The sequence below is a fragment of the Oncorhynchus mykiss genome, chromosome 2 (genome assembly GCF_057628025.1).
Source record: "Oncorhynchus mykiss isolate SJ-2025 chromosome 2, ASM5762802v1, whole genome shotgun sequence".
Lineage (NCBI taxonomy): Eukaryota > Metazoa > Chordata > Actinopteri > Salmoniformes > Salmonidae > Oncorhynchus > Oncorhynchus mykiss.
In genome coordinates, this window is record NC_143023.1 from 34,043,713 (window position 1) to 34,071,695 (window position 27,983).

Sequence of the window (27,983 nt, forward strand, 5' to 3'; positions counted from 1 at the left end):
CTCCTCCCTGTAGGTAATCTCGTCATTGTTGGTAATCAAGCCTACCACTGCAGTATCATCTGCAAATTTGATGATTGAGTTGGAACCGTGCATGGCCACGCAGTCATGGGTGAACAGGGAGTACAGGAGAGGGCTGAGAACGCACCCTTGTGGGGCCCCAGTATTGAGGATCAGCGGGGTGGAGATGTTGTTTCCTACCTTCACCACCTGGGGGCAGCCCTTCAGAAAGTCCAGGACCCAGTTGCACAGGGCGGGGTCGAGACCCAGGGTCTCGAGCTTAATGACCTATTGGACAGTTGGGCCTCTCATTGTGTATATGCCCCCAGAGAGGTGCATGGGAGCATGAACTTTGAAGGGATTCACAGTTGTTCTCCACAGACCTCCTCCACACTGCTCCTAGACATTTCCACTTCACAATAACAGCACTTACAGTTGACTGTGTCAGCTCTAGCAGGGCAATTATTAGACTTGTTAATCACTGAGCTCTTCAGTAAGGGTCATTCTACTGCCAATGTTTGTCTATGGAGATGACATGGCTGAGTGCTCGATTTTATACACCTGTCAGCAATGGGTGTGGCTGAAATAGCCACTAATTTGATGGGGTGTCCACATACTTTTGTATATAAAGTGTATATTACAATATACTCTGCCATCCTTGTCCATACTATAGGCGTTCACTCAGAATTCATCCTGGAGTATTTTTCAGTGGGGGACGTTTAAGACAAGAATAGAACAGAGATTGAATCAAGCGTTCCGACGAATAAGGATTCATTCTTGGAAGACATTATGACAGTAAATAGGCATTAGTGTCTACGCATTCTTATTGATGTCTGCCTGAGATCTTGTGTTGAAGGCTTGGTGTTCCCCGCGGGAGATTGCAGAGATGCTTTACTCACCCAATAACTCTGTCTGCAAGTGATACACGTGGGCCTGTAGAAGACATTAATTTGTCGGATGATATCATGGAACTGTTTGGATCGTTTTAGACTGAGATAGAGAGGAAACAAATGTTTTCTTTAGTCAGAGAAAAGGTTTTTTGTAAATTTCGATCATAAAAGCTATGTGTCATATTAGATGACAGATGTCATAAGAAGATATCAACGTGTGATAACTGACAAAATGACGCTGTCATAACACCAAACACTGTGACGTTGATATCACTTACAGGTATGCTGTCTCTCAGTGCAGCTATTGAAGAGGCCAAAACAAAACAATTCCGGTACAGTACAAATACTGTATAGTATCTCATACAGGAAATCTCACAAATATTGGTGTTGTGTACTAGGTTTGACACCTATGGGCATCCTTCATTTTTGATGTCACTACTTGATATTCTGGGACTAGGGGACGGAGGCACATGGTGTGCCATGCAGTGAAGTGGACATTCATGCAGTCTTATTGCATTCATTTATGATTTAGTACAGAAGTATTAAGACGGAGACAAAACGAGTGGAAGTGGAGGAAAACAGATACTGAGGCTTCATTATGTTTGTAGGGGAAAAGGACTGTTCCTAATGGCATTGCATTCCTTTTTCATTAGGGTAAACCCAGGGGGAGAATTCTCCCACACCCTGATTTATTTTTACTTTATTTAACTATGAACAAGAACAAATTCTTATTTTCATCAATGGCCTAGGAACAGTGGGTTAACTGCCTTGTTCAGGGGCAGAACAACAGATTTTTACCTTGTCAGCTTGGGGATTCGATCTTGCAAACGTTCACTTACTAGTCCAACGCTCTAACCACTAGGCTACCTGCCGCCACATTATTTCTAACCTTTATTTAACTAGGCAAGTCAGTTAAGAACAAATTCTTATTTTCAATGACGGCTACGCTGCCGCCCCTAACGGTAGGCAATTAAGGTCACAGTTATGAAGAGTGTAGAGATGCAACAAGCCCAATTCTACTACAGCTACCTACAGTTAGGATTCAATTTCAGATATAAACTCAGAAAAAAATACCCCTTTTTCAGGACCCTGTCTTTTTTTAAATTTATTTTTTATTTTTTATTTTACCCCTTTTTTTTTTCTCCCCAATTTCGTGGTATCCAATTGTTGTAGTAGCTACTATCTTGTCTCATTGCTACAACTCCCGTACGGGCTCGGGAGAGACGAAGGTTGAAAGTTGTGCGTCCTCCGATACACAACCAACCAAGCCGCTGGTTCTTTAACCACTGCGCCACCCGGGAGGCCTGGACCCTGTCTTTTAAAAAAATCCAAATAACTTCACAGATCCATTTATCTTCTTATGACAACTGTTAAGTATTTAATAAAGGGTTTAAACACTGTTTCCCATGCTTGTTCAATGAACCATAAACAATTAATGAACATGCACCTGTGGAACGGTTGTTAAGACGCAACAGCTTACAGACGGTAGGCAATTAAGGTCACAGTTATGAAAACTTAGAACACTAAAGAGGCCTTTCTACAGACTCTGAAAAACACCAGAAGAAAGATGCCCAGGGTCCCTGCTCATCTGTGTGAACGTGCCTCAGGCATGCTGCAAGGAGGCATGAGGACTGCAGATGTGGCCAGGGCAATGCATTGCAATGTCCGTACTGTGAGGCGCCTAAGACAGCCCTACAGGGAGACAGGACGGACAGCTGATCATCCTCGCAGTGGCAGACCACGTGTAACAACACCTGCACAGGAACGGTACATCCGAACATCACACCTGCGGGACAGGTAAGCTGAGAGAGGCTGGACTGAGGGCTTGTAGGCCTGTTGTAAGGCAGGTCCTCACCAGACATCACTGGCAACAACGTCGCCTATGAGCACAAACCCACCGTCGCTGGACCAGACAGGACTGGCAAAAAGTGCTCTTCACTGACGAGTCATAGTTTTGTCTCACCAGGGGTGACGGTCGGATTCGCGTTTATCGTTGAAGGAATGAGGGTTACACCGAGACCTGTACTCTGGAGCAGGATCGATTTTGGGGGTGGATGGTCCGTCATGGTCTGGAGTGGTGTGTCACAGCATCATCGGACTGAGCTTGTTGTCATTGAAGGCAATCTCAACACTGTGCGTTACAGGGAGACATCCTCCTCCCTCATATGGTACCCTTCCTGCAGGCTCATCCTGACATGACCCTCCAGCATGACAATACCACTAGCCATACAGCTCATTCTGTGCGTGATTTCCTGCAAGACAGGAATGTCAGTGTTCTGCCATGGCCAGCGAAGAGCCCGGATCTCAATCCCATTGAGCACGTTTGGGACCTGTTGGATCGGTGGGTGAGGGTTAGGGCCATTCCCCCCAGAAATGTCCAGAAACTTGCAGGTGCAAGTGCAAGTCACTCCACAGCTAACTTTTATATAGCTCAAACGGCTCGTACGTTGTCAAGCGGGCGGTCATGTGTGTTGGCGAGTTAGAGGGCCCTGGTTCAAGTTTAGTGAGGCAGCTCTACATGCTAAGCCAGCACACTGACACCGGTTATACTACATCTATTTTTGGACTCATAAATGAATTATGTACCAATTGATTCTTGAAGAATATAACTTAGAAATGCCTCATGAGTTTAGTTCAATAAGTGTACCCCATCAGAACCCAAAATATAACCTTCATTTACTCCAATGTTTAACCTTCATTTACTCAATCTGATTGGATGGGCCTTGCTCCCCAGTGGGTGGGCCCGGGTCCATTGTTGACTGCATTGATGTTTCAAGTACCTATATGCTGGGGGGGGTGGGGGTCTGACGCTGCTCAAATGCTCTGTCTAAACGTTGATACTTTCATATCGGCAATAAATAATTTTCAATGAACGAAATGTTAAATTATTACACACCTTTATATGGTTCGGGTCCCCACACGGCCATATGTCCATGCTACAGCTCTTGTTTACGAAAGCAGAGACGACCAGCTATTCTTATGAGATATCTAGAACCTCCGAACACCTGTGTGTAATGGAAAGACGTCAGAAAAGTTTTGTAACTGATAAATACTGTTAAAACAGAGTTAAACGTGTACAGTAACTGTTTATTTTGCATTTGTGAAATGAAAGTAAAGGGCTTTATGTTTCTAGAACCGTATCTCAATGAGAATCAATTCACATTTAGATGTAGTATTTGGCTGTTTTGGCTGCCAGAGCCAGTTTACCTCTGTCACATGACCTGGATCAGATGGTTCAGCACCATCCTATGACAATTGCTTACATCTTTTGTGTAATTATCATTTCTGGAAAAGGCTTAAAATCAAAGGTTAAAATCCAGGTCGAGTGACATGATCAACCAAAACACAGGGCCAACATTTGCATAACAAATAAAGTCCTCGGACGTACAGAGGAGGAGGCTCGCCCACACTCCATAACAGTGCATGTTGGGCGAAGCCTACCTTTACAGGTAAGAGGCAAAATCCTGTTAACTGTGTATCTCCAAGTAACAGTGCATGTGATATCCTTTCCTACACCAAAATAACCTGCAGTAAATACTACTGACTGAATGGAACACGTCTTTCGTGTAGCTCTATTTGGCATATGCTGTGTAACATACTGGCATTTTGGAAAGCGACAGTGCAATATCAAACAGTGCTGAGGGAATATGTGAGACAGAAGCCATCTGACTCTGCTGTTTGTTTTGAATCCTTCACAGTGTTTTCACACAACAACAACAGAACAAACAGTAGCATCAGAAGACCAGGGCTCAGCTAGTGACTCTGATACACTTCTCTACCAACCATGGTCATGTCTGCAGAGACATTGTTTCAAATTTGATTAGTCGTGTGTACAGGATACGAACACAACAACGCAACGATAAGAAATAATAAAGTATAAGAACACGTACATAAAGTAAATGGCTCAGTAGAATTGAATAAACATTTTAGCATAAGTATAATACAGGAAGGCACAATTTATAGTCCAATATTTACACGTGTTTCAGGGAAGGGGGGATTGGGGGGGGGGGGGTTTAAATTGTGCAGTATTTAGCAGTCCTAGTAAGAGTCTGGTAGTAGCAGTTGTGATGTGTGTATAGCATGAATGTATATGTGTGTGTCTTTGTGGACGTGTGTACACTGAGTATACCAAACATTAGGAACACCTTTGCAATATTTAATTTTCCCTCCCACCCATCCTCCACCCCAAAAGGTGTCAAAAGCATTCAACAGGGATGCGGAATCATGACGTCTTCAATGCTTCCCACAGTTCTGTCAAGTTGGCTGGACATCCTTTGGGTGGTGGACCATTCTTGATACATACGGGAAACTGTTGAGCGTGAAAAATGCCAGCAGCGTTGCAGTTCTTGGCACCTACTACCATACCCTGTTCAAAGGCACTTCTTGCCTATTCACCCTCTGAATGGCACACATACACAATCCAGGTCTCAATTGTCTCAAGGCTTAAAGATCTTTCTTGAACCTGTTTCCTCCCCTTCATCTACACTGATTGAAGTGGATTTAGTGACATCAATAAGGGATCATAGCTTTCACCTGGATTGACCTGGTCAGTCTATGCCATGGAAAGAGCAGGTGTTTTCTTAATGTTTCGTACACAAAAGTGTATGTCTGTGTGGGTGTACGTGTGCTAAGGTGAGGAGAATCAGAGCAGGTGGTCAGTCCAGTTCAAGTGTTCAGCAGTCTGATGGCTTGAAGATAGAAACTGTCTCTGAGCCTGTGGGTATCAGACCTCATACTCCGATACAGTCTGCCCGACGGTAAGTACGTGAACAGCTCATTGGACATTGAATAACAGGTACCAGAGATATGTTCTGTAGGCCTACGAGTCTACTCACGTTTCTGCAGTTCAACTAGGCTTCCCTTGGGTAGGCCACCTACACTGTTTTTGTTTGTTTTATTCTATGACCAGGCCAGCTGCCCACGGTCTGATGTACAGGTAACTACCAAAATAAAGGAAACACCAACATGAAGTGTCTTAATAGGACATTGGGCCACCACAAAGCCAGAACAGCTTCAATGCACCTTGGCATTTATTCTGGAACTCTGTTGGAGTGAGGCGAAACCATTCTTCCATGAGAAATTCCATAATTTGGTGTTTTGTTGATGATAGTGGAAAACTCTGTCTCTGGTGTCATCCCAGAACCGCTCCAGTGACCACTCTTGCCCTGTGGATGGGGGCATTGACATCCTATGGGGGCATAGCCATGGAAGCCAAAAATAATGGTCAGCCCAGCATGACCCTAAGCATGATGGGACGTTAATTGCTTAATTAACTAAGGAACCACACCTGTGTTGAAGCACCTGTTTTCAATATACTTTGAGTCCCTCGTTTACTCAAGTGTTTCTAATATTTTGTCAGTTACCTGTATTAGGCAACCCCAGGTACAGATCTTCCTTCTCCAATCCTTACCTTAACTAGAGTCGAGGGGCAACCTTATCTATAAAATGAATGCAGTCTTAAGGCAACAATAGTGCCACCTGGTGCAGAATCCTGAAACTATTTTCCAGCCCATGGTAGTGAAGTAGAGTAGTGTAGTGTTACTTATTCAGATACCATAATACAAATTAATCACAGTTTTAGTTATATAAAATACATGAATATCTAATACAGTGTTTATTTCTGAAATTGATGAGTGAAACTGGTAACAGAAAACTGTTTAGTCAAAAATGGAACTGAAAAATATAGAGTTAAGAAGTATTATATTTCATGAAAAAAGAGATCCTAGGAAAAGTTATCCTGCAGTTTTAGGAGGTATTTGTTGTACAGGTAAAGGTGTAGGTAAAGTTTTAAAAGTCATTCATAATATTCTCAATGGCTCACTAAACTGGAATGTATTGTATTGTAATCAATCAGTCAATCAATAGCAGCATATAACAGTATAATTTGAACAAAATCAGAAAAGCTGCCTTCCCATAAGATAAAGCATAGAAACACTATGAATGGCCGTAGGTATAGTGGCCTATGGCCGTTCATACATAATATGCTTGTCCGATTAAAAACACTAACAAATATTGTTATGAGGCAAGATATGCTCATTATATATCATCTTTGATTCATATAAGCTTGTAAGTTGGTTAATACATGGTAAAGTGTGGCTACCTAAAGTCATGGCTAAAGTCCTTCAAACATTTGGTGAAGCCAGGTACAGTAAGCCAATGGGACCTGACAATCTCATGTTGTCTTCTTCTTGACTGCAATCAATTGGCTGAATGTCTGCAGGCCCCAGTACAGCAGGGAGATGGAGACAAAGGCCTTACAGAGAGAGACAGAGAGAGACGGAGAGAGACGGAGAAAGAGACAGAGAGAGAGACAGAGAGAGAGACAGAGAGAAAGAGAGAGAGCGAGAGAGAGAGAGAGAGGAGTTAGGCCAATGTGCTCTTTACTTTATTAGGTGTCTGTGAGTACTGACTGACTCATTTTACACCTACATCTTGTTGTGACTGGATGCTGTTCTTGAGCACTTACCCCAAACAAACGTTACATTGTTTTTAGCTATGTTTCCAAAGTACTCTGGTTTGCTTCTAAGTAGATTTGATTTGCTTCATTCGCTTACCCTCATTTTTTTGGTGCACCATTGTATGTATTTATGTGCACTGGACATGATTGATGGTCAGATTGACAGAGCTAGATACATAGGATATTAAGGAAGGATATATATCATATCCATCCCACAATTGATAAAGGAAATAACACAGCATCAACTTTCACTTAATACCTGATTGAAAGAAAACACAGAAAGACTGCGACCCAGACATATTAGCACGGGATATATAAGGACTGGCAGGAGTACGGCAAAGTCATCTCCCATGATGCTCTCATGTTGGGGTCAAGAAGTCGGACGCCACGGGGGAATATGCCAGAGATTTCGGCCAAAAGCTGTCCTGTGGCGCCTGTCCCTCCTCCCCCGACCCCCTTTCCCTCTGTGTTCTGGCCCATAAACTGCATCCTACCTCGCAGCGCAAGCCAAACCAGGCCCCTGTCCATCACAGGCAACGGCCTGATGGGAAAAAAGGCAGCGTTTCCTCTGGACGCCACAGCTGTTTTCCTCCGAGAGGGGAGGGAGAGTGGGAGGGAGTGAGAGAGCACAACAGGGCCTGGAATGTCCCCCCGCTTTTCCGCCCCTCACTACCTGTCCTGGCAACAGGTTCCCCACTGAGGGAAGGAGAGGATGGAGGAGGGAGGGAGGGAGGGAAGGAAGGAAGGAGGAGGGGGGGGGGGCTGAAGAAAAGAAGGAGAGGGAGGCAACCTGGGCCTGAGACCAAAGTCACAACGTCTAGGTTGGACATACGTTTTTACACTGCAGCACTTTACAGAGACATGAGGTTGTGATGTGAGCTGTACCCATCCCTGAGATGGATTGTGATCGAAAGTGAAGCAAGGCCCCAGGAGTACCCCACAAATCACATAAAAGGCCGGGCTGTATGTTGGATCGACCGGGGGTACTGTATTTATTCTGCTCCCATCTCTCTGTTGGCCTTACTACGCTACATTTTAATAGACTTCTCTGGGAAAATAATGCACGTGGAATAGATTACATGCGGAAGCGGGGGTTTGATCGTCTGTAAATAGGCAATATGAGCAGAGAACACTGGTTCACCAAGTAGGAATCTCAACAAATCCACTCTCACTCACTTTGTTTTGATTTCAAGAGAGGGTAGTTCATTAGAGGACCAATATGAGTTAAACAAATGGGCTCAGAGCAGGACAAATAGAAATGCATGTGGTAGATCTTTATTTTTGAGTAGTTTCCGTTAACTTGTGTCCAAATCAAGACATAGAACATAATGTTCTACATTTCTGAGCAAGGAGGATACACTTCTACAGTACCGTTGAGACTGCATTGACTATAAATAAAGTGAGATATTGAATATCTGCCACAAGGTGAGAGGGTAGCCTTTCTTCTTATACCTTTGACTCCCCACCTCCCTACATTGGGGTACCTGTGGCTGTCCTGGGCAGTAGGGGGTTAACATGGTGGAGCCCTGAGTTCTCCCATGCAGCTGCACTCATGATTGAAATGAAAACAGCGCAGAATGGGTGCTGTCAGGAGTGTGATATATGACTTGTAATGGGATGTTTCCAGAGCTCCCCTCCCGTCCATATGGCTAGCCTGCCTACAGTCCACATTAGGAGAGAGAGATGCAATACTCAAACATCTGCATAACAGGGCTAAGAGATTCTTAGACACACACAAACACATACTCCCTCAATCGCAGGCAGGGATACACACATGAGCGCACACACGCATATGTGGGTATGTATGCATGCATGCATACAGTGCATTCGAAAAGTATTCAGGCCCCTTGACTTATCCCCCCCAAAATGACGTTACAGCCTTATTCTAAAATGGATTAAAATACATTTTTCCTGATCAATCTACACATAATACCCCATAATGACAAAGCAAACATGTATTAAATATAAAAAACAGAAATACTTTACTTACATAAGTATTTTGACCTTTTGCTATGAGACTCAAAATTCAGCTCAGGTGCATCCTGTTTCCATTGATCCTCCTTGGGAAGTTTCTACAACTTGATTGGAGTCCACTTGTGGTAAATTAAATTGATTGGACATGATTTGGAAAGGCACACACCTGTCTATATAAGGTCCCACAGTTGACAGTGCATGTCAGAGCAAAAACAAAACCATAAAGGTCAGAGGAACTGTCTGTAGAGCTCCGAGACAGGATTGGGTCGAGGCAGAGATCTGGGAAAGGGTACCAAAAAATTTCTACAGCATTGAAGGTCCCCAAGAGCACAGCGGCCTCCGTCATTCTTAAATGGAAAAAGTTTGGAACCACAAAGACTCTTCCTAGAGCTGGCCGCCCGGCTAAACTGAGCCATCGTGGGGAGAAGGGCCTTGGTCAGGGAGGTGACCAAACACCCGATGATCACTCTGATATAGCTCCAAAGTTTCTCTGTGAAGATGAAAGAACCTTCCAGAAGGACAACCGTCTCTGCAGCACTCCACCAATCAGGCCTTCATGGTAGAGTGGCCAGATGGAAGCCACTCTTGAGTAAAAGACACATGACAGCCCACTTGGAGTTTGCCAAAAGGCACCTAAGGACTCTCAGACAACGAGAAACAATATTCTCTGGTCTGATAAAACCAAGATTGAACTCTTTGTCCTGAATGCCAAGCGTCACGTATGGAGGAAACCTGGCACCAACCCTATGGTGAAGCATAGTGGTGGCAGCATCATGCTGTGGGGATGTTTTTCAGAAGCAGGGACTGGGAGACTAGTCAGGATCGAGGGAATGATGAACGGAGCAAAGTACAGAGAGATCAGGTTCTGGAGCAGGTTCTCAGATTGGTGCGAAGATTCACCTTCCAACAGGACAACGACCCTAAGCACACAGTCAAGACATCCAACCTGACAGAGCTTGAGAGGATCTGCAGAGAAGAATGGGAGAAACTCCCCAAATACAGATGTGCCAAGCTCGTAGTGTCATACCAAAGAAGACTCAAGGCTGTAATCACTGTCAAAGGTGCTTCAACAAAGTACTAGACTAAAATGGCGCTGACAGAGAGGGATGCCTCACTTCTAGTCCTTAGGAAACTTTGCAGTACTTTGTTTTTTTATTTATTATTTCTTACGTTGTTAACCCAGAATATCTTAGTGTTATTACTGTCACGCCCTGATCTGTTTCACCATTCTTTGTGCTTGTCTCCACTCTCTTCCAGGAGTCGTCCATCTTCCCCATTATCCCCAGTGTATTTATACCTGTGTTCTCTGTTTGTCTGTTGCCAGTTTGTTTTGTTTATCAAGCCTACCAGCGTTTTTCCCCTTACTCCTGTCTTTTTCTAGTTCCTGTTGTCTAGTTTTCCCAGTTTTGACCATTCTGCCTGCCCTGACCCTGAGCCAGCCTGCCGTTCTGTACCTTGTCACACCTGGGGCGGCAGGGTAGCCTAGTGGTTAGAGCATTCATTGGACTAGTAACCGGAAGGTTGCAAGTTCAAATCCTCGAGCTGACAAGGTACAAATCTCTCGTTCTGCCCCTGAACAGGCAGTTAACCCACTGTTCCTAGGCCGTCATTGAAAATAAGAATTTGTTCTTAACTGACTTGCCTAGTTATATAAAGGTAAAATATTTTTTTCAAACACCACCCTGGATTATTGGTCTCTGTCTGCCCTGACCCCGAGACTGCCTGCCGTTCTGTATCGTAGGGACTCTGATCTGGATTACTGACCTGTTGTTTTGCCTGCACCCTGTTCTAGTAATAAACTTTTGTTACTTCAACACTGTCTGCATCTTGGTCTTCTCTTGAAACATGATAATTACATACAGCCGGGAAGAACTATTGGATTTCAGAGCGGCATCAATTTAATTGCACTACGACAGGGAATACGACTTTCCCGAAGCAAATCCTTTGTCCGCAGCACCCAAGACATTTGAACTGATTCCAGAGGCCGACCCAAAACAACGCCGTGGGAGAAGAGGGAGAGGGAGTCGGAGCGGTCTTCTAGTCAGACTTCGAAGGCGTGCACACCAAGTCCTTTTGTTCACCTGATCTACAATTCCTCACAATCAAATGCCGACCGTATTATCTCCCAAGATAATTATCTTGGGTTGTCGTCACAGCCGTGTATATCCCCCCTCAAGCCAAAACCGCAAAGGCCCTCAAGGAACTTCATTGGACTTTATGCAAACTGGAAACCATATATCCTGATGCTGCATTTATTGTAGGTGGGGATTTTAACAAAGCAAATTTGAGGAAAAGGGTACCTAAATTCTATCAGCATATCGACTGTAGCACTCGCGCTGGAAAAACACTGGACCAATTTTACTTCTAACTTCCACGATGCATACAAGGCCCTCCCCGCCCTCCATTCGGCAAATCTGACCATGACTCCATTTTGCTCCTCCCTTCCATAGGCAGAAACTCAAACAGAAAGTTTCCGTGCTAAGGACTATTCAACGCTGGTCTGACCAATCGGAATCCACGCTTCAATATTGTTTTGATCACGCTGATATGTTCCGGGTAGCCTCAGAGAATAATATTGACGTATACGCTGATTCGGTGAGTGAGTTTATAAGGAAGTGTATAGGAGATGTTGTACCCACTGTGACTAATTAAACCTACCCTAACCAAAAACCGTGGCTAGATGGCTACATTCGCGCTAAACTGAAAGTGCGTACCACCGCATTTAACCATAGCAAGGCGAGTGGGAATATAGCAGAATACAAACAGAGTAGTCGTTCCCTCTGCAAGGCAATCAAACAAGCAAAATGTCAGTATAGAGTCAAAGTGGAGTCACAAGATGTATGTGGCAGGGTCTACAGACAATCACGGACTACAAAAGGAAAACCAGCCATAGTGGATACAGACGTCTTGCTTCCAGACAAACTAAACACCTTCTTTGCCTGCTTTGAGGATAATACAGTGCCACCGACGCAAGGCTGCCCCAGACGGCATCCCTAGCCATGTCTTCAGAGCATTTGCAGACCACCTGGCTTGTGTGTTTACGGACATATTCAATCTTTCCCTATCCCAGTCTGTTGTCCACACATGCTTAAAGATGGCCACAATTGTTCCTGTACCCAAGAATGCAAAGGTAACTGAACTAGATGACTATCGCACCATAGCACTCACTTCTGTCCTCATGCAGTGCTTTGAGAGACTAGTTAAGGATCATATCACATCCACCTTACCTGTCACTCTAGACCCACTTCAATTTGCTTACCTCTCCAATTGGTTCACAGACAATGCAATTGCCATCACACTGCACCCTGCCCTGTCCCATCTGGATAAGAGGAATACCTATGTAAGAATGCTGTTCATTGACTATAGCTCAGCATTAAACACCATAGTACTCTCCAAGCTCATCATTAAGCTTGAGGCCATGGGTCTCAAACCCGCGCTGTGCAATTGGGTCCTGGACTTGCTGACGGGCTGCTGCTGGGTGGTGATTCTGCTGGGCGCTGATTCTCAACACTGCGGGACCACAAGGGTGCGTGCTCAGTCCCCTCCTGTACTCCCTGTTCACCAATGACTGTGTGGCCAAGCACACCTCCAACTCAATCACCAAGTTTGCAGACAACACCACAGTAGTAGGCTTGATTACCAACAACGAAGAGACAGCCTACACCAGTCTCAGCGTCAACAGTGAAGAGGCAACTCCGGGATACTGTCCAGTCTCTGTGTTGTTATTTTGCTCATCTTAATCTTTTCTTTTTATTGGCCAGTCTGAGATATTGCTTTTTCTTTGCAACTCTGCCTAGAAAGCCAGCAACCCGGAGTCGCCTCTTCACTGTTGACGTTGAGACTGGTGTTTTGCGGGTACTATTTAATTAAGCTGCCAGTTGAGGACTTGTGAGGCACTCTAATGTACTTGTCCTCTTGCTCAGTTGTGCACCAGGGCCTCCCAATCCTCTTTCTATTCTGGTTAGCCTCTTGCGACGAGCAATCCCGGATCCGGGAGCGTAATCATAGCCTCAAACGAATTTGCATGACGCAGCGAACATAAATACTTTTCCTATTCATGAAAATCGCAAATGAAATGAAATAAATATATTCAAACACAAGCTTAGCCTTTTGTTAACAACACTGTCATCTCAGATTTTCAAAATATGCGTTACAGCCAACGCTAGACAAGCATTTGTGTAAGTTTATCATGGCATAATGCTATGCTAGCTCTGCTGGCAGCAGGCAACATTTTCACGAAAATAAGAAAAGCAACCAAATTAAATAATTTACCTTTGAAGAACTTCGGATGCTTTCACTCAGGAGACTCCCAGTTAGATAGCAAATGTTCATTTTTTCCCAAAATATTATTTTTGTAGGCGAAGTAGCTCCCGTTTGTTCATCATGCTTGGCTGAGAAATCGACCGGAAAATGCTACCATTACAACGCCAAACTTTTTTCCAAATTAATTCCATAATATCGACAGAAACACGGGAAACGTTGTTTAGGATCCATCCTCAAGGTGTTTTTAACATATATATTCGATAATATATTCGTCGAGGCAATTGGTTTCTTATAAGAAGCGATTGGAAAAATGGCTACCTTACCCTTACGGCTATTCTTCAATGGAAATGCGTAAAAAGACGTCACAATGCTGTAGACACCTTGGGGAATACGTGGAAAACGTAAGCTCATTCGTAGCTCATTCACAGCCATATAAGGAGTCATTGGCATGAGGCGGTTTCAAAAAATGCGGTACTTCCTGATGGGATTTTTATCTGGGTTTCGCCTGTAACATCAGTTCTGTGGCACTCACAGACAATATCTTTGCAGTTTTGGAAACGTCAGAGTGTCTTCTTTCCAAAGCTGTCAATGCATAGTCAAGCATCTTTTCGTGACAAAATATCTTGTTTAAAACGGGAATGTTTTTCATCCAAAAATGTAAATAGCGCTCCCTAAATCCAAGAGGTTAGAGCCCGTTTGCGCTGTTCTGTGAAGGGAGTTGTACACAGCATTGTACGAGATCTTCAGTTTCTTGGCAATTTCTCGCATGGAATAGCCTTCATTTCTCAGAACAAGAATAGACTGACAAGTTTCAGAAGAAAGCTCTTTGTTTCTGGCCATTTTGAACCTGTATTTGAACCCACAAATGCTGATGCTCCAGATATTCAACTAGTCTAACAATGGCCAGTTTTATTGCTTATTTAATTAGGACAACAGTTTTCAGCTGTGCTGACATAATGGCAAAATGGTTTTCTAATGATCAATTAGCCTTTTAAAATGATAAACCTGGATTAGCTAATACAACGTGCCATTGGAACACAGGAGAGATGGTTGCTGATACTGGGCCTCTGTACACCTATGTAGATATTCTATTAAAAAAGCCGTTTCCAGCTACAATAGTCATTTACAATATTAACAATGTCTACACTGTATTTCTGATCAATTTGATGTTAGTTTAATGGACAAAAAATTTGATTTTCTTTCAAAAACAAGGTCATTTCTAAGTGACCCCAAACTTTTGAACGATAGTGTATGTATGTAGTAAAAACACACACGTCTCTCCTCCTGCTGGGTCTAGTTCCTCCCTCTTCAATATAAGCAGACACACTTGACTCCTGTCTTTGAACCCAGTCAACAGAGAGATGCTGAGCAGGTTAATGTCTCTCCAGAGAGGCTACTCTGTCTGGGGCCTAACAACTGTATGAGAGCCATGGGAAACACTCTCCAACACACACATACAGACACACAGATAAACAGACACACACACATGCACGTACGCATGCATGTGCAGACACTCACATAACACACACAGCTTGTGCAGTAGTAATGTAGCAAAATTCTGCTATATTCCCAATCATGATTAAGTCACAAAGGGACTCCTTCAGTGTCTCAGTCTACTCTTTCAACTCTCATCAGCGCTATTTTCTCCAAGGATGTCAGAGGACAGATCCAAGGTCACAACAAACCTATCCTGTCCATGAGGCCTTTCACCTTTCTACTGTTCTGGGGTCAGCGAAAGTGAAAGACAATTCACCATCACCGACCTCCTGGCTGTGTGTGTTTACACACTATTACAATGTCATTACTGCAGAAGCCATGGGCTCGGCACATTCTAAAGCCTCAGCCATGAAAGTTTAGGGCCATGTCTTAAATGGCACACTTAAATGGCTCTGGTGAAAAGTAGCACACATTATAGTGAATAAGATGTCATTTGGAATGCACACTGTAAGCCTCAGCCATGAAAGTCTCGATCTTACTAATACCCATAATGCTCTGGGTGGCTCCAGCGGTGAGGCGGCCCACTCCGGAGAGAGAGAGCGCAGGCGGAAAGTTGGCAGCCGCGGCACGACGGGAGCGGGTCCAGAAACAAGGGATGAAAAAACAAAGGAGAGAGAGGGAGACTTCTGCCTTGCAAAATCAAGCCTGGTGTGCTTTGATGGAGCAATCAGGCCAAGCCAGAGCCCTAGAACTAGAGTCTCAGCGGACGTTCTGTAAATCAGTTCAATGGGATTCCACAGAGAAGGGCGAAGATGGATGGAACCCCAGGGGCTTGTAAGAGAGAGAGATAACTATCCTTCCCTCCCTCCTTCCCTTATTTCGCTCCACCTCCACCTCTGTCTTCTCCTCCCTCTCATCCTCTGTCAGCGTATTGTACTGTAGGAACCTGATCACATTCAAATAAGTGCATCGATGGCGTCGTCCCCACAGTGATTGTACGTACATACCCCAATCAGAAGCCATGGATTTGATGTGTTTATGTGTCGGGGGGCTAGGGTCAGTTTGTTATATCTGGAGTACTTCTCCTGTCTTATCCGGTGTCCTGTGTGAATTTAAGTATGCTCTCTCTAATTCTCTCTTTCTCTCTTTCTTTCTCTCTCTCGGAGGACCTGAGCCCTAGGACCATGCCTCAGGACTACCTGGCATGATGACTCCTTGCTGTCCCCAGTCCACCTGGCCGTGCTGCTGCTCCAGTTTCAACTGTTCTGCCTGCGACTATGGAACACTGACCTGTTCGCCGGACGTGCTACCTGTCCCAGACCTGCTGTTTTCAACTCTCTAGAGACAGCAGGAGTGGTAGAGATACTCTTAATGATCGGCTATGAAAAACCAACTGACAAATAGTCCTGAGATGCTGACTTGCTGCACCCTCGACAACTACTGTGATTATTATTATTTGACCATGCTGGTCATTTATGAACATTTGAACATCTTGGCCATGTTCTGTTATAATCTCCACCTGGCACAGCCAGAAGAGGACTGGCCACCCCTCATAGCCTGGTTCCTCTCTAGGTTTCTTCCTAGGTTTTGACCTTTCTAGGGAGTTTTTCCTAGCAACCGTGCTTCTACACCTGCATTGTTTGCTGTTTGGGGTTTTAGGCTGGGTTTCTGTACAGCACTTTGAGATATCAGCTGATGTAAGAAGGGCTATATAAATAAATTTGATTTGATTACCGCCAACATTCCCACTGAGCTAAAGGGTAGAGCTGCCTCTTTCAAAGAGCGGGACTCTAACCCGGACGCTTATAAGAAATCTTGCGAGGCCCTCAGACGAACCATCAAACAGGCAAAGCTTCAATACAGGACTAAGATTGAATCGGACTACACTGGCTCCGATGCTTGTCGGATGTGGCAGGGCTTGCAAACTATTCAAAACTACAAAGGGAAGCACAGCCGCGAGCTGCCTAGTTACAAGAGTCTACCAGACGGGCTAAATTACACACTGACACATGCATGAGAGCATCAGCTGTTCTGGCTGACTGACTGGCTGTGAGATCCTGCTCTTCGTAGCCGATGTGAGTAAGACCTTTAAACAGATCAACATTCACAAGGCAGCCGGGCCAGACAGATTACCAGGACGTGTACTCTGAGCATGCGCTGACCAACTGGCAAGTGTCTTCACTTACATTTTCAGTGATAAGGGTAGCTAACAACACATCTGCCACGCTGATCCTCAACACAGGGGCCCCTCAGGGGTTTGTGCTCAGTCCCCTCCTGTACTCCCTGTTCACTCATAACTCCATGGCCAGACACGACTCCAACACCATCATTAAGTTTGCCGACAACACAACAGTGGTAGGGCTGATCACCGACAACGAAGAGACAGCCTATAGGGAGGAGGTCAGAGACCTGGCCGTGTGGTGCCAGGACAACAACCTCTCCCTCAATGTGATCAAGACAAAGGAGATGATTGTTGACTACAGGAAAAGGAGGACAGAGCATGCCCTCATTCTCATCAACGGGGCTGTAGTGGAGCAGGTTCCTTGGTGTCCACATCCCCAACAAACTATCATGGTCCAAACGCACCAAGACAGTCGTGAAGAGGGCACGACAGAGCCTATTCCCCCTCAGGAGACTGAAAAGATTTGGCATGGGCCATCAGATCCTCAAAAAGTTATACAGTCGCACCATCGAGAGCATCCTGACTCGTTGTATCACTGCCTGGTATGGCAACTGCTCGGCCTCCGACCGCAAGGCACTACAGAAGGTAGTGCGTACGGCCCAGTACATCACTGGGGCCAAGCTTCCTGCCATCCAGGACCTCTATACCAGGCGGTGTCAGAGGAAGGCCCTAAAAAGACTCCAGCAACCCTAGTCATAGACTGCACGGCAAGTGGTACCAGAGCACCAAATCTAGTTCCAAAAGGCTTTTTAACAGCTTCTACCCCCAAGCCAGAAAAGTCCTAAACAGCTAATTAAATGGCTACCTAGACTATTGCATAGCCTCGCTACTGTTATTTTACTGCCGCTTATATTAATTATTAATTCATATTTATTTATTACTTATCTATTTTTTACTAACACTTCATTTTCTTTAATCAGCATTGTTGGTTAAGGGCTTGTAAGTAAGCATTTCACTGTTGTATTCGGGCGCATGTGACAAATAACATTTGATTTGATTTAGTACTGGGGTTGGAATAGCATGACAGATTAGCGTAGGGGTTTGTGGTCCTCCTTCACTACTTGACATCATATTTTTTCCTCATCTACCTCCTCCTCCTCAATTCCTAAGTACTAGAGTAGAGAGCCAAAATAATGTAAAAAATTGTCACTGACCCAATATTTTTGGAGATCACTGTATATGTTATTACATTGATTAGATTAGAAAGTGAGTATGTGTGATGGTGGGTGTGCGTGTGTTTGCATGTGTGCAAGTCTGTGTTTCTGTTTCTTTTTTAGGGGGGGGGGGGTAAGCTCCCCTGCAACAAAGATAGCCTTGCATTATATTATTCACTTAGAAAAAATGGTTCCAAAATGGCTTTGGCTATCCCCATAGGAGAACCCTTTTTGGTTTCAGGTAGAACTATTTTGGGTTCCATGTAAAAACCCTCTGGGGAAAGAGTACTACCTGGAACCCAATAGGGTTCTACCTGGAAACCAAAGGGTTCTTCCTGAAACCAAAAAGGGTTATTTAAAGGGCTCTCCTATGGGGACAGCCGAAGAAACCTTTTAGGTTCTAGATAGCACCTTTTTTTCTAAGAGTGTAGGCCTTAGAAATAAACACTTCTATCCCCAGTGTGTCTGTATCTATGGCTTCAGTTTGTTATAATGTGACTAATACATACAGAACTTGTTTTGAGAGCGTTGCTGTTGCGGCATGAAATCTGATCACATGGAATTTGGACCAGTGAGACAACAGCTGGATTTCAAGGAGAAATGGCGTATGAGTTTACCATCTAGTAATGTTGTATATTGTTGGTAATGTTTTTGTATTTCATTGATGAATAATTTACGATTAAGGGACAATTAATTATTTAAACTCCTAAAACAACCATTATGGTGTGCTTTGGCTTTTGAGGATATCAAGTCAGAGCCATTATTCATAATGTCACGATCGTCGTAATGATGAGACCAAGGCGCAGCGTGAGTAGAGTTCCACATAATTTTAATAAACCGAAACTCACTGAACAAAAACAACAAACAACCAAACGAAACGTGAAGCTACTGTTGTGCACTCAGGCAACTAAATGTAGACAAGATCCCACAACAGAAAGTCCAAAGGTGCGGACTCCCGGCCGCAAACCTGAACCTATAGGGGAGGGTCTGGGTGGGCATCTACCCTCGGTGGCGGCTCCGGTTTGAGGCGTTGTCCCCGCTCCCTACACTGATCCCTCCGCTTCTATAGAACCGGACCGTGGATCATCGCCGGAGGCTCAGAACTGGGAACCACCGCTGGAGGCTCTGGACTGCAGCTCGTCGCTGGGGACCGTCGCTGGAGGCGCCGGACCGGGGACCGTCGCTGGAGGTGCCGGACCGGGGACCGTCGCTGGAGGTTCCGGACTGTGGACCGTCTTTGGAGGTTCCGGACTGTGGAACGTCGCCGGAAGCTCTGGACTGGGAACTGTCGCCGGAAACTCTGGACTGTGGAGGCGCACTGGAGGCCTGATGCGTGGGACCGGTACAGGTGGCATCGGGCTGATGACACACACCTCAGGGCGAGTGCGGGGAAGAGGCACAGGACGTACTGGACTGTGGAGGCGCACTGGAGGCCTGATGCGTGGTGCCGGCACTGGTGGTACCGGGCTGATGACACGCACCTCAGGGCGAGTGCGAGGAGCAGGCACAGGACGTACTGGACCGTGATGGCCCAATGGAGGTCTGGAGCGTAGAGCTGGAACAACGCGTCCTGGCTGGATGCTCACTTTAGCTCGACAAGTGCGGGGCGCTGGAACAGGACGCACTGGGCTGTGAAGGCGTACTGGCGATACAGTACGTAGAGCCGGCGCAGGATATCCTGGTCCAAAGAGGTGTACTGGAGACCAGGAGCGCTGAGCCGGCACAACCCGTCCTGGCTGGATTCCCACTTTAGCGCAGCAAATGCGGGGAGCTGGAACAGAGTGCACCGGGCTGTGAATGCGCACTGGAGACACCATGCGCATCACTTTTTTGGGGCTGCCTCTCGTGCTTGCCTTGTTGGTATAACTCCTCGTAATGTTGTCGTTCCGCTTTCTCTGCCTCTATCTCCTCCTTAGGACGGCGATACTCCCCGGCCTGCGTCCAGGATCCTTTTCCATCCAGGAAAAGTATGATTCCCAATCAGAGACAACGATAGACAGCTGCCTCTGATTGGGAACCACACTCGGCCACAAACAAAGAAATAGACAACATAGAATGTACACAAAATAGAATGCACAAAACAAACCCTAGTCACACCCTGACCTAACCAAAATATATAGAAAACAGGGATATCTAAGGTCAGGGTGTGACACATAAGGTGTCTTCAAGTAGGAGTGTTGATCATAATTCATAATATTATATGGACGGGGCACCTGATCCTAGATCAGCACTCCTACTCTGAGATGGCTTTCAGGAATTACCACAAAAAAAAAAAAAAAATCTATTTCGATTTCCATGGCATGAGCCTTGACAACACATAAACAGTTCTTACTGTTGAGTGACGTGTACCCCAGCACATTGACTGATACTATTTCACACAAGCAGTAGTTTGGGCTGTTTACTTGGAGAAAACACTATTACCCCACACTTCAAATCCCTCCATTTTTGCCAAAGAGGAGATTTGCTTTCCATCCCTGGGAGCATTCAGATGATGTCATTCTCTCAGACTTTCCATAGCCCCAAATGATCCCTTAACCTCAGGCATTTCAGTGTGTTTCTGCTACTAGGCATTCTCTCTCAAAGGGCGTTAACGCTAACCTCTCGCACCTGAAAATGAGCTAGTGGAAACAGATCTCTCAGATAACAGTGTATATTCACTGATTGCTGTCTTATCTTTTCATTCAGGGTTGGTGGTGTGTCAACAATGGGTGGAACTATGGGTTTATGGGAGATGTTGTTCTTGTAGATGGGTCAGGTGTTGGGCTAGATAAGAGCTGCCATGAGCTGAGGTGAGCTTTGGTGTTGACGTGAACTTGATAATATTGTTCTGACTCAATGGAATATTTTTTCCCCCTCAAAAAGTTAGAGAAAATCAAAATAAGTGTTACACAAAATAGAGGAAGTGATCAAAAATGATGAATTAATAAGTTATGACGATTTCTGGCATACTTGTGGATTCAGTTATCTGGTGTTATATGAGCCCTGCTCACAGCAAAAAGTGCCAACTGCAAACAGACCCTCATTGGTAAAGTAGCCTCCTCATGATACTGAATCTGACTACAGACAACTCTTTTCTCATTGGTTGTGCAGTGAGCGACTCATTTTGAATACAAAGTGATTCATCATTCTCACAGCAGGGCTGAGAAGAGCCGCTCAGAGGTTCCTTTTCCAATACACCGGTCCACAGGAGGACAGGTGTATTTTTATTATGTCTCTTAAATTGCTATGACTTCACTAGTCAGGGGGTTAACCTGTTGGGAGAGTAGCTCCTTAATGACTGTGAGACAGAGTCCAACCGGGATCTACAGCACGTTCCCTTATGCCTTCAGGCCTTCAGGCAGACAGACCATGGGCCTAAAAACCATATGTTACATCATTACAGGCCAGTCCTCCCAAGTCTCAACGCCCAGCCCCTAATCATAACCACACACAGACACATGCACGCACAAACATTCAGTGTAAATGCACTGGCACACACACGCACATATACGCAAGCATGCAGGCACACAGACACACACACACACGTACATACACACACAAATATATATTCTCTCTCTCTCTCACACACGCACACACACACATATTCTCTCTCACACACACACACACACACACACACTTTACGCCCGCCCACACACCACCATTCTACCTAATACAGCCTGGCTCCATGTGTGCCACTCAGACATTGGGTGTGGGTGGGGAAGGGAGGGTGAGAGGTACCCCAGCCTTGGTTTACAGGTCAAGCCTGCAGCTTTACAAGGGAAATATCCAGAGCCACTATAAATACCACAGTGAGCTTTAAGGGTGCTGTATATCATGCCAGTGGGCTTTGAGTGCTTAAACTCAACCTATTTTTTGTAGTTCTTTTTTAATAGTGGAATCGAATGAGTGACTACAATGAAATGTGAACTTCCCTCCACTTTGAGTCCCCGGCATGAATTGATCGGCGCGACTTCAAAACGCCTAGCCGCCAGCAGCAAAGAGTTGGCCGTTCACCTCACACGTCAGGACAATATATCATTACCGTACCTCGGTTTCTTTGTTGCCTCACTTCTAGCAATGGGGAACAAGGTACAAAGTCAGGAAACGTTTCATGAAAATCACAACGCTTTTCAATGGGCACCACTTGCTTAGGTGACATTTATTACGCTCCAACTGAAATACTGAGACAACGAATAGGGCCTAATGACTCATTCACAGACAGAGTATATAAAACAAAGATGTCATGGAGAAAATACTGCCATGTAGCATGTAGTGAATAAATCACGATGAACACGTTTTTCAAGTTGAAGTTGAATGCATTTGTAATGAATTCACAACATTTATTAGTTTTTATCATCTTGAAAAAAAAGGGGCTGGGAAAAAACTCCAGTCTCCTTTTTGAACACCTGAGTGTGCAGATGTGCAGTCACACAATAAAAGTAGCGATTCAGCCGCAGCGCTCACGTGTGAATCTCATCAGCCAGCTTTGGTTAGCGGCAGACTAGACTAATTGGTTCCAGACGTGTTGCAGGTCGCACTGCCTGAGATGGCAGGGAACAAGGGAGTAAAGGAGGGAGGGAGAGAGGGAGAGAGGGAGAGAGAAGGGCAAATAATGAGAGGTCAGCCACGAGCTAGATCTCCACCGCAAGTGCCAGAAACGCACAGCAATTTTATGGTCAATTGAGCCGTACATCTGGAGTCATACATCACAGGTAAATGTGGGGCCGGAGCCAGTGATGGTTCACACACACACATGCACACATACACACGCTAACGCACACGCACAAACACAATGAGGCACGATGGACAGATACAGGGACACACACACGCTACAGTAATGGCCTATCTGTCACACCTAAACACAGTGCATCTTTATCCACAGAGCATGGCTGGCTACAGGAAGGGCCGATGCTCTAACTAGGCCTAATGGCCCCTAAAGACTGGCTGTCGACTCCGCTCATCATCAGAGACAAACTCACACACTCTACTCCCCACACACCACGCCCCACCCATCCTACCATCGCCCGGAGGGCATACTGCTAAGTGCACTATTTCCTGACACTCTTTCACACGTTCATCGTCAAAAACAACATTCTTATTGATTGGTTAATATGGTTGTATTACACTAAACGTTACCTCTGAAAGTATGTTTCTGTCTCATTGTCACGTACAGTATGTCTGTATTTCCTAGTAATATGTTTGGGACAATGAAATGGCGTGGATAAATGCCTACTTTTATCTCTGGCTTCACATTACAGTAGGATACCAAGTTATCACACCTCTTGAAGAATTTGTGTTGTAAATGTTAGAGTAGCATATGGTATCATTCTCCAAAAGGGGGTTCTAAAATGTTTTGTCGGAGCAGCACGGTCAGTCTCCTACCTCAATGGGCACAACCAGTGGTGCTGGTGCCGTCATGTAGCCGTATCGCAGCAGCATCACCGTCAGAACACAGCGCAGCAACTCCAACATGGATGCCGTTGACCTGCCTAGGGAAAGAACGTAACAACCGCCAATAAGGAACTCAATTGATTCAAGTCAATTCAGTCATGGCATTGAAATCCAACAGATATGAGAGAACCTATTGATCAGTCATCATTGCAGTTCTTTCCATGTCAATCTTCTAAATTGTTTGACTTAAATTGGGTTGGACCACATAACCTTGAAGAGGGCCATTCTGTGTGTACTAATTCCAAGCAATTTACAGTGATGGATAACAGTACAGTAACAGTGAAATGTGACAGTACAGTTTTGGTCAATGATGAAGCCAATGGAGGTCAGACTGAGTAGAATGTAGCCAGTCATCATCAGAACAGTCAGCTGGGATAGCATCTATAACATAGACACACAAATAATGCTTATCTTGAGAAAAAGTTATGGGAAAAATACATAAACATCAAGTACAGATGCAGGATATTAATTTGAAACCCCTGTTGCAGGATAACTTTCATGCAACGCAGGAAATGTCAAACTTGCAGTGTATTTCAGATTTAAAATGGCTTCTGATGTTGGTCTTTCCTCGTTGAAATTTCAGACTTGATTTTCCCTTACGAAAAATGTATCAACCCTTACAAAAATGTCCATCAATTATAATCAACATAATAATTCACATTTCCTCTTGCTGTAGGATTCTTTTCCCATTGAAACAAGCTGGATCAAATTAAGATCTTGCATCTGTATGGTGAATTATGGGCACAGGAGATTTGACTACGAGTGAAGTCATGAACCATGTCCCTTTTAATAGCCCAGACTACACATCTATACACAGTAAGCTATTATATTACATCTAGCTCCCCAACACAATATAGTGTAGAGTTTTGCCAGTAACCGTGACTCACACAATTAAGGCAGCCCCAGCACCTCTCTGATTCACAAGGGTTGGGTTGAATGAGGAAGACACATTTCGATTGAAGGCATTCAGTTGTGCAACTGACTAGGTATCCCCTTTCCCTTTCTCATGCTCAATATAATAGGGATATTACTTCTGACCATGTCTGTTTTGTCCCGCTAAGGGACGTTGCGGTACATAGCTCTCAGTACCACTATACACTATAGGGAACACTAGTTCTATACTGTACACATTGACATTGACCTTGGTGAGCTGCTTGTGTTTTGTTCGCACACAACCCCAACCTGTGGATGGATACATGAGTGGTGAAAATCCATGGCCTTAAGTTCCTAACCTAAAATACAGCTGTAAGACTAGCTTCTCCTAAGGGACTAGATTGGTCTGCCAGAGCAGGGGTTGGATCTTCAACACTCCACTCAGAGGCCCTGACATGCAAACGTCACTGGTCTCCTTCCATGCAGTGCATACACAACAATGCACATTCCCTGCAGGCCATATATGGCATCAACATATCAACAGGAAGCAATAAAGTAGTATTTCTTAATGTTTATATGGTACAGGCACTATAATCGTTAAACCCTATATTCCCCTAACCCACATGTGGGAAAGTATAGGCGGGGCGCTACTGTATGTATTCAATTGGGGCAAATAAGAGGTAATGAATCAACGTTTCCATTACATGGATTCCAAAGACACACAGTAAACTTATCCATCACTACAGTCAGTAACGTTTAAGGTCTAAATTGACAGTAATACAGTAACTACAGTTATTGTAAGCTAATTACAAATCTATTCAGCAATGTATTATTTGGCAATTGTATTTTATTTATTTATTACATTTTATTAGGTTATTATACTGTCTTGCACCCACTGGTACTGTTACCCAGGAGTCAAAGCAGGTCAGTTAGTTTACATGATCTTTACTTTGACTATCTCTACCCTGGGGGAATGGACGCTAGACACAACTGAAATGATTGGATTTTCAGGCCTGCTTAGTGCGAAAAAAATGATTTTGTCCCATATCATATTTCAACAATAACAGTGAGTGAAAATAAAACTCCCAGATGAAATTCACCATCTGCTGGTGCTTCAGTGACTCCAGCAACCGACTGATTATGTTATTGTTTCTATATCCCCAGAGACCTGGAGATGAACGTGTTATTATCATGGTTATCATCACGACCGTTATTATTTTCAGGACAAGAGATTGGTTGGATTCTGAGTTGAGGAGTTGGCGTTTCGACTTGGTCAATTTACCTGTCTGTCCTTATCGTAAAATTAGCCAACCTGAAAGAAACTGTAGCTACACGAGGCTATACCCATGATGTAATTAAAGGCTAACTTCATTTGTTTGAAACGTTTTAATGTCTTTAAATTAAGGCTAAGACCATAAATTGCGCTACACCGTATCATCAATAGTCATCGTAAATACGTGCCTAGTGAATATGGAGGTATGCATACATACATGCACATGATTTATTGTCAGGCCAAGGTCCCAACTTTGTTATTTTCCCTGGAAATCCTGATTACAGCATCCTGAAGGCTATTTAGGTTGGGAAATGGTTGGGAAGTGGTTGACTTGGCAATTAAGGTGTTATTGTTCACTGTTAGACCACCAGCTGCTGTGCTGGTGGCCAATAAGAGGGGGGAACTCTTTGACTGTGGGCCTATGTGGAGGGAGGACCACAACTAAGGGAACACCATGGAGGTAGGAATCACATGAAGACAGGCCATTTTGTCTCAGCTTGAAGTGTTGGGTGGGACATCACATTTTGGCTAACTGAAACTATGCCTGGGGAAAAAAGCAGTCCAAAGATAACTGCTGAGGAAACCTGACTTGGGTTTTTTGAAAGTGGGGGGAGGGGGCTTTTGGCTCTGAGAGTGGAAAATAATAGACAAAGGTTATTTTAAAGAGGACTGACAGTGAGTCATTCTGACTTAATGGTAGCAGAGTCACTATGTTCTGTGTAAATACTGTATAAAAACAACCACATGAAGCATGTCATCAGATAAAATAAACAGAATGTTTGTGACTTCGTTCCTTTGAACAGAATTAAAAAGACATTATTTCAAATGGCTAAAATAAGATAAGAGCCCATGTGCTTTCAATCCCAGTTGATTATCTATGACTGGTAACTCTTGGGATTGACAATACATAACAGATCCCGGTAAACACACAACAACATTAGACCATGTACGCAGACATAGACTTGCAAAGGCAGAGGCCAACTGGGATTGTATGGCAGCTCTTCTCCAGTAACCTGTCAATGACATAAACTAGAAATATTAAAACAGAAATATAATACAGCTAAGCAAAAAGATAAGACAACATAACATAATTCCTGAATGCTGCAATTCTTTTTAAACTGGCCATATTGTCATGGCTTGTCTATATGCAGATCATAAGATACTTTCAAACAATTCACTATAGAACATCTACACTGTATGTACCTTAAACTTTGTTTAAAACACAACATTGTAGAGAACTAGATGTTGAATTGGTACAGGATTCTTGCAGGGGTTTTCCAGGGGTCTTGGGTGAGTTAGCCACATGTGGGTTTCCTTGTAGGTGTTCCAGCCCACAGCTCTGCTTAGCCTCAAAAGACAACACATTCGACTCTGACTCTCTCTCTCTCTCTCACTCTCCCTCTCTCTCTCTCTCTCCTTAGAAAATACCCGTCTAGGCCTACAATGGCAAGCCTTTCAAGATATTTCAGTCAAATTCCAGCACCCTCCACATGTTTAGAATCACCATGCAAGCGTTTAGGGACAATTTAATCATAAAGTCGAGGGGTGGAGTTTTGTTTTAAGTGTGAAAGGTCTAAATATGTGCCACCATCAGCGCTTTTTCAAAGCCAACCGCCGGGGCTCCTGATGGGCACTATAGTAGCATACACACACACACACCCTTTTGATCCCTAGCAGGGCACCCACAGACTTGCTATTTAAAGTGAAAATGAGCTTATTGTGTTCCCCCTACAAAGGCCTCAATGATTTATTTGGTGTGGTGTTTCCATGTAAAGGCTGTATAAAATGTGAATCTTTCAAGTGAGAACACCGTGAGTCATTTGAACAGTAAATATAGTGTTTTTCTTTGCATCATAATGATAGGTAATGAAGTATGAAAGTGTCAAATGTGCCCCTTTTGGGAATGCAGACACACCTAAAATGCAAGAACACTATCTTCAACTCCCCCTTCCTACTCTCTTTCACTCCATGATTCCCCACGGCTTTACACACCCTCTCTAACTATCGCTCTCTCGTTTTCTCTCCACCTCTAATGACAAAACGTGTCTTCCTT

General features: G+C 44.4%; 1 protein-coding gene across 1 annotated transcript in view; it reads right to left on the reverse strand.

Annotated features, from left to right (window-relative positions):
- Window positions 1-23,703: 23,703 nt before the first annotated feature.
- Window positions 23,704-27,983, reverse strand: part of agmo (alkylglycerol monooxygenase) — a 31,028-nt gene continuing 26,748 nt past the window's right edge. The window contains 3 exon segments of the mRNA XM_090215051.1: window positions 23,704-23,822; window positions 24,081-24,165; window positions 26,881-26,943. Of these exon segments, the coding sequence (XP_090071177.1) occupies window positions 23,704-23,822; window positions 24,081-24,165; window positions 26,881-26,943 (267 nt within the window).